Raw genomic sequence first — 12,169 nt, 5'->3', positions numbered from 1 at the left:
TCCCGCAGGACAGTCTCAGACACAACAAAAACCATAGATTAGAGCAACAGAGAAGCCTTGGCAATTAGTTGCATTGATGCATTCCTGAGATATCTAGGCTCAGTTATGAAAAATAAGCTGACTGGCAAAACCTGTGGCAAATCTGAGACTTGGAAGGAAGAAATAAGGGAATGGATCATTTCAGTTCAATGAAAAGTTGGTTCCAAGTGGCACGTAGCATGCAATAGGCAACATCTAATTATTCGCCTTCTCGTTTATCAAACAGGACTGTTTCTGATACGAGACATTACCTCACTGCATAGAGTGCAATGGCCAGTCACCTCCCATTGAGTCTAAGTAGACCTCATCAACCAAAAAAGATTAAATTTAAGGTTGTACTTGCTGACATTAAAGAGCATGCATACTAGCAGCGGTATCGTATAGATATAATTACAAATACCAGCAATGGTACCCTTTTTTGAAAGAGTACATCAGGTTACAGAAATGAGGTGTAAAACAAAGTATATCTTGTATTTTAAACTTTAGAAATTGGCTTAATGTCATGTGCATACACAGTGGTCAGTGGTGATGAATCACAAATACCAGCTAACCGTACAATTTTAACAAATGAGGATACTGTGACAACAGGGTTTTAGGTAAAGATAAAGTCACCATTGTCCCTGAGGACTACAAAGCTGCTCCCTCATTAGAGAGGCAAAACTGACGATGGGTTTAACCTGACGGTGAGGGGCCAGGTTGAGAACGCAGGACCTCTGTGGTGACCTCAGCTATAAACCCTGCTGTTGCACCGCTCTGCATTGCAAACTAGTGGTCCATCCAACTGAGTTAACCAATCCCCTGTAACAGTATTTTACAGTGATGATTTAAATAAAATGTGAAACAAAGTACAAAATGTTTATCATCTTAATATTATGTGCATGCATGCAGTGTGTTGATTTCAGCTAACATTCTAAATTTAATTTTTCCTCTGATCCACAGTGCAGCCTCTATGTTATAGCTTTTAATTATATACCCTACTTTGCCTAATCAACCTGCTCAGGGATATGATTACACACCTCTGGAGCAAGCAGGACTTGAACTTTAGCCTCCTGGTCTAGGGGTAGAGACACTACCACTGCACCACCTATATGGAACATAATAGTGAGAGAGACTTATCTAAGTGTGGAGTCATAAATACACATCAGTAATAAATCGAACAGGAATTCAGGAGAAACTGGTTTTGACTGGGTGACAATGAGGAGTGCAGTGCTGCATGGAGTTGTTAAGATGAGTAGCATATATATATTTAAGTGGGCTAGGTACAAGGAAAGATGAACAGGATTTTTCTGAGTTAGACACAAGCATGACAGGTTATACCTGTGGAACATAAACACCGGCATGGACATGTTGAGCTCATTGGCCTTTTGATACTGCAGACTTACGAACCTTTTCATTTCCACATACAAGCAGTGCTGTAGCCATACCCATTGGGCTAAACAAAACAGAAATTGCTGGAAAAGCTCAGCAGGTCTGGCAGCGTCTGTGAAAGAAAAAACAGAATTAACGTTTCGGGTCCGGTGACCCTTCCTCAGAACGCCTCAGTTCTAAGGAAGGGTCACCGGACCTGAAACGTTAACTCTGTTTTTTCCTTCACAGACACTGCCAGACCTGCTGGGCTTTTCCAACAATTTCTGTTTTGTTTCCTGATTTACAGCATCCACAGTTCTTTCATTTTTTATTTCCCATTGGACTAAAAAGCAGTTTGTGGGAACAAATGCAATTTGGTTGCTGTTTCATTTAACATTGGCAACAGTGACAAAACTTCAAAAGCTACTTAATTGGGTGTAAAAGACTTCTGGATAAGCATCTCTTGCTCTAAGGGGCCACACAGGGAGTCTTCTGTAGGGCAGTGGTAGTGTCTTTAGCCCTAGACCAGGAGGTCTAGGTTCAAGTCCCACCTGCTCCAGAAGTGTGTAATAACATTTCTGAACTGCTTGATTAGAAAGAAAAGCACTGTAGAATTTTTTTTTCTCTATGCAGCAGAAAGTAGTATAGGAGATAGATGAGGGATTACTCTCGTGAACTATGAGCAGGAATGTCAAGTTAGTGACTTAAGCAAGAGATAGGTAGCATGTTACACTCAGGGGGTCCAAGCTGTTGTGGCAACACATACCATTGCATGCATGTTATAATCTGCAGTTGTATAGTTATGGGAAAGGCCACATTACTCTCACCATCCATTGGCTCACTAAGAATCTCTCCTGCTCTCTGCTGAGTTCCTCCAGCACTTTCTGCTTTTGATTGATTTATTGTTGTCATGTACCGGGATACAGTGAAAAGCATTGTTTTGCGTGCTATACAGGCAAACCGTATCATACAAAGTACGTCAGGGTAGCAGAACAGAGTGCACAATACAGCGTTACAGCCACAGAGAAGGTGCAGAGAGAGAGGGCAGAATTAACATTTGAGAGAGGAAGAAGATGTTCTTGAATTTATTTGTGCGTGTATTCAAACTTTTATATCTTTTGCTTGACGGAAGAGGGTGGAAGAGAATATAACCGGGGTGGGAGGGGTCTTTGATTAGGTTAGTTACTTTCCCGAGGTAGCGGGCAGTATAAACGGAGTCAGTGAACGGAAAGCTAGTTTGCGTGATGGACCATGCTTTGTTCACAACTCTCTGTCATTTGAATCTTGGGCACAGAACTTGCCATACAACAATGTGATGCATTCAGATAGGATGCTTTCTATGGTGCATCTATAAAAATTGGTAACAGTCCTTCTGGACATGCCAAATTTCCTTCGTCTCCTGGGGAAGTAGAGATGTTATGCTTTCTTGACCATCATGTCGATGTGGGAGGTCCAGGACAGATTGTTGGTGATCATCACTCCCAGAAACTTGATGCTCCTGATCACCTCCACCTTGATACAGACAGGGGCGTGCCCTCCACTCCGCTTCATAGAACATAGAACAGTACAGCACAGTACAGGCCCTGTGGCCCACAGTGTTGTGCCGAACTTTTACCCTAAACCTAAGGTCTACCTAACCTCCACCCCTACCTTATACTATCATCCATATGCCTATCTAATAGCCGCTTAAATGCCCCTAATGAGGCCGACTCCACTACCGTCTCCGGCAATGCATTCCACGCCCCTACCACTCTGAGTAAAGAACCTACCTCTGACGTCTCCCCTATATCTACCACTACTCACTTTAAAACTATGCCCCCTCGTAATAGCTACCTCCACCCTAGGAAAAAGTCTCTGGCTATCCACTCTATACCTCTGATCAAGTGGTGCCCCCCTGACTTATACAGGAAATCAAGTACAACTTTTGTAAGACCATCAGAGATGCTAAGAGGCAATACCAAAGTAAGCTTCCTGAAGTCAATGACCAGCTCCTTTGTTTTGGTGACATTGATGAAGGGATTGCTGTCTTTACACCATGCTGCTTAGCATTGCATCTGTTTCCTGTACTCTGTCTCATCATTGTTTGAGACCCGACCTACAATGGCAGTATCGTCAGCAAACATGTAAATAGAGTCGGACTGGAATTTGGCCACACAGTCATGAGTGCATTAGAAGTATAGTAGGGGCCTGAGAACACTGCCCTGCAGGGCACTGGTGTTGAGGATTACAGTGGAGGAGGTGTTGTCACCTATTCTCACTGATTGCGATCTATGTGTCGGGATCCAGTTACAGAGGGGGGAAGCCAAGATCTAAGTCTAGGAGTTTGGAGATGAGATAATTTGGAATTATGGTGTTGAAGGTGGAATTGTAGTCAATAAGTAGGAGCCTGACATAGGTATCCTTGTTATCCAGGGATGAGTGTAGGGCCAGGGTGATGGCGTTTGCTGTGGACCAGTTGCAACGGTAAGTGAATTGCATAGGATCAAGGCAATTTGTTAGCCTGGATTTGATATGAACCATGACTAACCTCTGGAAGCACTTCATAATGATGGAGATCAGAACCACCAGAGGCACGCTGCATGATTTTTCTTCAGCACTGGGATGATGTGGTTCTTCTTGAAGCAGATGGGGATTTTGGATTGTAGTAAGGAAAGGTTAAAGATGTCCGCGAATACTCCCACCAGCTGGTCTGCACAGGATCTGTATGTATGGTTGGGGACTCCATCTGGGCCAGTCACTTTCTGTGGTTTCACTCTCAAGAAGGACAATCTACAGCAGTGATTGTGGGTACAGGTGCATCCAAGGCTGTTGGGATAGATGATACAGGGGAGGCAACAGCCTAGTGGTAATATCACTGGACTGTTAATCCAGAGACCCAGATAAATGTTCTGGGGACCTGGGTTTGAATCCCACCATGGCAAATGGTGGAATCTGAATTCAATAAATATCTGGAATTAAGAATCTAATGACGACTGTGAATCCATTTGCCAACTGTCTGGGGAAAAACCCATCTGGTTTACTAATGCCCTTTAGGGAAGGAAACCGCCATCCTTACTTGTGACTCCACACCCACAGCAATGTGGTTGACTCTTAACTGTCCTCTGGGTAATTAGGGATGGGCAATAAATGCCAGTGATGCCCTCATCCCGTGAATGAATAATGGGGGGGGGGGGGAAGGTGACAGTGTTTCACCGACCGCTCGCTCAAAGCGAGTGTAGAATGCATTGAGTTTGTCACGTAAGGATGTATTGCTCCCCGTGATTCTGTTCAACTTTGCAACGTAGCTTGTTATGTTGTGTAAGTCCTTGCCACAAACGACAGATGTCTGGGTTTCAAGCTTACTTTGGTATTGCCTCTTAGCATCTCTGATGGTCTTACAAAGATTGTACCTGGATTTCCTGTATAGGTCAGGATTGCACCACTTGTACGCATTAGACCTGGACTTCAGAAGGGAGTGGATCTCCTGGTTCATCCATGGTTTCCAGTTGGGTAATAATTGGATTAACTTCTTTGGCACGTAGTCTTCTACGTACTTTCTAATGAAATCTGTATTGGTAGTGGCATAGTCATTTAGGTTGGCCACTGAGTTCTTGACTCCACTGACTCTAATCAGTCCCATTAAAGCCCTTCCATTACTTCAGACGAATACTGCACTACTTCCTGTATTGGGTCCTCCCTCTTCAATTTCTGTTTGTAAGCTGGAAGGAGTGTATCTGCATAGGAAGGGTTTAAAGGGATATGGGCCAAATGCTAGCAAATGAGATTAGATTAATCCAAGATATCTGGTTGGCATGGACAAGTTAGATGGAAGGGTGTTGTGTTGCACAACTCTGACTCTATAACTTAAACATCAAGTGGGATCATATGTGTAGACTTTAGCTGCACACGTGTTACTTTGGAGTAGAAATGGATAGTTTGACATAGATAGTTTTTCTATAACTCAAAGACACCTAGTGCCACTCCTGACAGCCTTTGGATTGATCCAGTTGCAACTTGCTATAGATCTGCAAGCGTATTTTCCATTTATTGAAGAATACTCCTGTCGTTTTCCTGTTAAAGATACTTCCCATCAACCTGGTTAAAGATGTTATTACACACCCCTGGACTTCTGGGTTGGACTGGAGACCAGACTTCCCAGCTCATGTGCAGGGACACTATCAGTCAGCTTCATTAATCTGTCCAGCTGTGTCATGACACATACCTAAAGCATGTGGGACTTGAACCCTTGTCTCCTGGCTCAAAGCTAAGAACACTACCACTTTGCCACAAGTCCTTGCTGGTGAGAATTACTTGCGTCCTGGATATCAGTCTATTAGGCAAATTGCTTGCTTAAGGAATTCTGGGGCTCAATTATTGGCACAGCCTCTCTCAACCGAGTCGTGACACTACTAAGTCCCAGTGTCGATCTCAAAGCTGGAGCTTCTGGCTCAGAGGCAGGGACACTACCCACTGCACAACAAAGGACTCAACAAGCCACAGGGTACTGCCAATGGGAGGTAGAGGGGGTGGGATGAGTATCCAAACATGCACGCCTCAACATTCCACAGCATGGAATTAACCCTCTCGGTTGCTTTAAAAAGATTGATATGATTGGTGCACACTTGACTCACTTCCACACAAGGACTTTGATGCTTTGTCACCCCCTACAACAGATGGAACAAAGTGAGGCTCTTCTGCCAAGGCTGCTATTGCTGCCAAAAGATCTGTCATCATGGTATGCTGTGCATGTCAAAACAGCACTCTCTTCAACACATCTAGTTCAGAATGACTAATTACACTGTAAAAATCATTCAATGGCACTGAGGTTGACCCCTCATTCTGCGGCCTTCCGTTTTTCCCACCAGAACAGATGTCTATGGTCTTTCAGACCTGAACAAATGGCCAAAATGCAGACTTCTATAGATGGTCACTTAAAGGATTAATATCTTTTCATTTGTCTTATGGTCTATAGATGGTGTTTCTTTTCATCCACATTTTGAAAGCCTCTGATTTTCTTCCACAGCTCTTTACTTACTGTTCAGGTTTATGAAACAGACAGGAAAATGGATAGAACGCAGCACCTGACAAGGTTGCCACGTCTGATGAACTCCAAAAAAGCTCAACATCCATCTACCAAGTCAATTCAGGGGCTGCTGGCTACCTGATCTTCCAATCTTATCAAAAGGCTTGCATCCTCATTAGAGACTTTGATCAGTGTGCTTGTCTCATCTTTTGAGCATCAGAAGAAACAGACAAGTTTAGCCTGGTATGTGCTCTGAAGTCTAAGTGTCACAGGCCAATACAAACAGTCTCTTCCCATTTATTGCCTGCATTGTCAGTGCGGATGTGTTTTAGCCTGGACACACTGTACCTGCTCTATTATTTTAGGCAGCGCCTCTGTTTTGGTTTCATTCAAGTCGAATAGAGATGGAAGGAATGTCGTGGGTTCCCAGGCATTGCTCACATATTCCATGGCTGAGGTTATTGTCTGGAACAAGTCCCAATAATTGGGCTCCCAAGTTAACAATAACATGAGGGGGCCTGGGCTTTTTTTTTGTGAGGCAAGACGTCTGTCTGAATCAGTTGTAGATCGTCAAAGGTCAATTGAAGCACCAGGGCCAACTCAAAAACAAACATTAATTTTCCTTTAAAAAAAGCTTTTTTCCCTTTGGGTGTGTGGACTGTTCTCAGCATAGCCCTGGAAACATTGCAAGGTTGATACACTATCGCAGCAGATGGATCTCATGTTGGATTCTTAAAAAAAAACACCATATCCAATATATTCCAGTTCCACAATGTTATTAATTGCACATCTGCGAGGAGGGACAAAGACTATAGCAATCCAACATGCTCGACAGTAACTCCAGGTATAACTTTGATACCCTTCAGATGTTGCCTGATGGATAAGAGGACAATCCCGGACCAACCTACTAACCAAACTTGCTGTGTTTACATGGAGTGCTACAGACAGAACACTCCAGACTTCAGCATTTGCCCTTTCATAGTCTGTAACAGAGAACTACGCACCTACTTGCGAGAGGTCAAGTGTAGTGGTAACATCACTGGGCTATTTCAGGGATTACTAGTTCAAATCCCAACATGAATTCAATAAAAATCCAGAATAAATAAAAATCTAATGGCGACCATGTAGCCATTGTTTTAAAAACCCTCCTTTCCCTCCCCACCCTTATCAGCTTTCCTGAGGGACCACTCTCTCCGTGACTCCCTTGTCCGCTCCACACTCCCCTCCAGCTCCACCACACACGGCACTTTTCCCTGCAACCGCAGGAAGTGCTACACCTGCCCCCATACCTCCTCCCTCACCCCCATCCCAGGCCCCAAGAAGACTTTCCACATCAAGCAGATGTTCACCTGCACATCTGCCAATGTGGTATACTGCATCCGCTATACCCGGTGTGGCTTCCTCTACATCGGGGAAACCAAGCGGAGGCTTGGGGACCGCTTTGCAGAACACCTACGCTCGGTTCGCAATAAACAACTGCACCTCCCAGTCGCGAACCATTTCAACTCCCCCTCCCATTCCGCAGACAACATGTCCATCCTGGGCCTCCTGCAGTGCCACAACGATGCCACCCAAAGGTTGCAGGAACAGCAACTCATATTCCGCTTGGGAACCCTGCAGCCCAATGGTATCAATGTGGATTTCACAAGTTTCAAAATCTCCCCTCCCCCTACCGCATCCCAAAACCAGTCCAGCTCGTCCCTGCCTCCCTAACCTGTTCTTCCTCCCACCTCAAGCCGCACCTCCAACTCCTACCGACTAACCTCATCCCGCCCCCTTGACCTGTCCGTCCTCCCTGGACTGACCTATCCCCTCCCTAACTCCCCACCTACACACCTTTACTGGCCCCATCCCCGCCTCTTCGACCTGTTTGTTTCCTCTCCTCTATCCATCTTCTATCCGCCTCCCACTCTCTCCCTATTTATTTCAGAACCCCCTTCCCCTCCCCCTTTTCTGAAGGAGGGTCTAGGCCCGAAACGTCAGCCTCTCTGCTCCTATGATGCTGCTTGGCCTGCTGTGTTCATCCAGTCCTGCACCTTGTTGTCTCAGATTCACCAGCATCTGCAGTTCCTACTATCTCTGATTCAGTTTTAAAAACCCTGTCTAGTTTGCTAATTTCTTTTAGGGAGCAAGATCTGCCATTCTTACCTGCTTTCTGAGGTTCCAGGCTTTGAATAATTGGCAAAAGAACTAAAGGGGAAATTATGAAAATATATTTTCCATCCCTCCTTTCCAAAGGGTTAATCACAAACAGATTCCAGAGGCAATTCAGCATGCATTTGAAGAGGACTATTTACAGGGTTATGACAGGGTGGTGTGCGTGCGCGCGTGCGTGTGGATAAAACTGAAGTGCGAACAGATCTTTCAAACAGCCTGCACAGCAAATTACCTCCTCCTGTGCAAAACTGAAGAGTGCTCCTATTTAAGACACAATCTTGAGAAGTATTAAAAAAAGTCTGAGAAAGAACTGTTTATAATAAAGAAAAAACTTTAATTCACATTAGTAGAAATACATTTGGATGAATATCAAAAAGTGTGCACTAACAATTAGTAGGACCAACTGACTAAATAGAATCAAGTGTTTCTTCATAAAAAGCAGATTAAACCACTGATAAAGTGAAAAATCTCCTAAATTCTCAATTGTTCTGGAATCAGTTACCTTATGTAGTGCAAATAGAAAAAGAAACAGACGCTGCACGTGCACCCAGCAGTTTCCTTTGGATTCACTTCAGTGCAGTCATTCCATTGTCAGAATTTTTTCAGGAAGGGAGATAGAAGAGCATATATTCAGAGTGCTCTTCGGATCAGCACGGTTCAGAACACAGTTGAGTTTAAAATTGAGAAGGCAGTGTTTTGGGAATGTGATATCAAAATGATCTTTAAACCACCCTCAGTTCCAGTTAAACCTTTGGGCCTTGCAATGACGATACCAATGATATACTTTACAAGACCATTGGTGCCCTTGTTTAAATAGAGGAAGGATTACTATACAAACCCATCAAGAATTCAGAGACTTTATGGAACCATTTCAAGGCCTCAATCTTTTTATTTTGGGGGGGGAAATGGGGGCAGGCAGCAGTTAGGAAAGAGCAGAGTTCTTGATTGCAAAGAGAACAGAAAGGGATACAAACCTAGAGTGGGAAATACCGATACTCTTTCTGAAAAAGAAGTTAGATTGCAATTTGGAACACTAGATGCAGACCTCTCTAGGGTTCTGATCAAGTGAGTGTGAGGCAGGGAAGAAAGAAGTGTCTGTACAGTGGCATTGTAGGTTAACACTGCCACAGAAGGGGTGGAAACTGATCAGGAATGTAAAGAAGCAATGGAAGCTCAGCAACTAGAAGTCATCATTGGACAAACAATCACAATATTGAGGGCATGTTTCTGTTGTCTGCGCTAAGGAGTAGCCTCTTGCTGGTCCATCTCATCAATCACCACTAAGTGTCCCGAGACAGATGTTGTATTTAGTACAAGTTAAAAAGAACAACAGAGAGCACAAATGTGAAAAGCAGATGATACTGGAATACAATAGCAGGTCTACCAGCACTTCTCACCCAAAATATTTAGAAAACCTCTCCTTTTCCAGAGGCCAACAGACTTATTGTACTGTGCCAGCATTTTGATCTTCCTTTCGGCTAAACAGCAGGTCAGAGATGAAAGCTCCCTCTACCCCGCCTCAACATTGTGCTTTATTCCAAGAATTCTAAAGATATTTTACCAGTGCATCAATCTACGAGTTACGCAGTCAGTTAGACAATTATATCAGTGCCAGACTGGGTGATGTTTGCTGACATGGGGCCCAAATGAGTTGAGGCAACCACAAATTCACTTTTACGTGAGGCATCCAACACAGCAAGGAAACATTTGCCCCAGATTGGGCTTGATTTCTCCAAGAAATGAAAGGACCGGGGTTGAAGGACATGATTTATCCCCCTGCACCGTATAATTGCCACATTTCTACAATCCAGTTCATATATTTCTTAAATAAACAAAATATATATACATGCATTCCTTTCTCCCTACGAATCCTCTAAGACTCCTGGTTCAACACAGGGTGATTGAGACCCTCCAAATACTGCAGCGTCTGGTTTCATGGACCCTCCTGAAGGTGTTTCTTCGAATGACAGTTGTGGGTTGTGCAATAATTCAGTCCCTGCAAGCTCTCAAATCCAACAATTTTTTTGCCATTGGCAAATGTCTCATTTCCTTCCACACTACCCCAGCCGCCCCTCCACCTTCAGTCCTCTTTGGGAACATAAGCCCACCACCCCCCCCCCCCCCCCCATTGTTCACTCCCTCCCCTCCCATGGAAATCCGTGTGTCTCCACAGGTTGGGTCAGCCCTGCTCCAGAGTCTCTGTGACCTCCACGGCAGTATAAGAGGCTGGACCCTGGGACAACTGCCGTGTGAAGAACGATGCCGCCCTCTTCGGCTTCACGCGCTTGATTTCTTTACCTGAGTTTGAGGAAAGCAGGAAGAGAAACAGAAAATTGCATTTATAAGTCTCCTTTTGCAAACGCAGAACATAGTAAAGTACTCCACAGTCAATTAAGTACTTTGAGGTATCCTTGTAACAATGCAGGAAACGTCTGCAGTCAACTTGCATAGCTCCACAAAAAAAGCAAACAGGATTGTGGCCTGTTAATCTGTTTTACTTGATGAAGGGTAAATATTGACCAGAGCGCTCCAGGATGAAATACCCTGCTTTTCTCTGAATTAGTGGTGAAAATTTGGTAAAACAAACAAGGGCAGGACTTATACAATTAAAAGTAGGGCCTTGGGTAATGGCAATGCTGTAGAACAGAGACCTAGGGGTTCAGGTACATAATTCTTTGGAAGTTTGCGTCACATGTCGACAAGACGTTTAGTACGCTGGCCTTCATTGCTCAGATCTTTGAGTATAGGAGTTGGGACGTCACGGGGAGGTTGTAAAGGACGTCGGTGAAGCCTCTTCTGGAGTAGTATCAAGTTCTGGTCACCCTGTCATAGGAAGGATCTTAAATTGGAGGGTTCAGAAAGAATTACCAGGATGTTGCCAAGAACAGAGAGTTTAAGTTATAAAAAGAGGCTGGGACTTTTTTCCCCTGGAGCGTAGAAGATTGAGAGGTGACCTTATAGAGGTTTATAAAATCATGAGCGGTATAGATAAGATGAATGGCAGGTCACTTTTCCCTAGAGTGAGGATTTCAAAACTTGGGGGCATATTTTTTAAGGTGACAGGAGAAAGTTTTAAAAGGGGTAACTTCTTTGACAGAATGGTCCGTGTGTGAAATAAAATTCTAGAGGAAATGGTGGATGAGGGTACTGTTAAAATGTTTAAAAGACATTTGGATAAGTATATGAATAAGAAATGTTTGGATGGATGTGGGCCAGGAATAGGCAAGTGGGACTAGTTTAGTTTGGGATTATAGTCAGCATGACCTGGTTGGATTGAAAGATCTGTTTCCGTGCTGTATGACTATGACTATAGTGGCATCAGGATCTTTGACATCCTCCTGGAGGGGAGACGAGGGGCCTCAGTTTGACCTATCAGCTGAAACATGGTATCTCTAGCAGTACAATGTTCCCTAAGTGTCAGTTTGGAATGGACCTTGTGACCACAATTGCTAACTTAGAGGTGAGACTGCTACAAACGCAGCTGACATCCAAGATATTAAGTACTCAGCTCCAGTACTATGAGCACTTGATAAGTCAGTCATCACTGTTTTTGCTTGTGGTTGTGGTTGTGGTGGTGGTGGTAGTGGTAGTGGTAGTGGTAGTGGTAGTGGTAGTGGTAGTGGT

At 44.1% G+C, this 12,169-nt stretch overlaps 1 protein-coding gene across 2 annotated transcripts in view; it reads right to left on the bottom strand.

The window, feature by feature from the left end:
- Positions 1-8,858: 8,858 nt before the first annotated feature.
- The window catches only part of frmd8 (FERM domain containing 8), a 30,360-nt gene continuing 27,049 nt past the window's right edge, over positions 8,859-12,169 (bottom strand). For both annotated transcript variants that reach the window (XM_048619650.1, XM_020535499.2), the window contains exon 11: positions 8,859-10,843. In XM_048619650.1, the coding sequence (XP_048475607.1) occupies positions 10,725-10,843 (119 nt within the window). In that variant the 3' untranslated portion in view covers positions 8,859-10,724. The remainder of the gene's footprint in view (positions 10,844-12,169) is intronic.

Source organism: Rhincodon typus, chromosome 43, assembly GCF_021869965.1.
Source record: "Rhincodon typus isolate 14 chromosome 43, sRhiTyp1.1, whole genome shotgun sequence".
Lineage (NCBI taxonomy): Eukaryota > Metazoa > Chordata > Chondrichthyes > Orectolobiformes > Rhincodontidae > Rhincodon > Rhincodon typus.
This window is presented reverse-complemented; position numbering and strand designations above follow the sequence as displayed.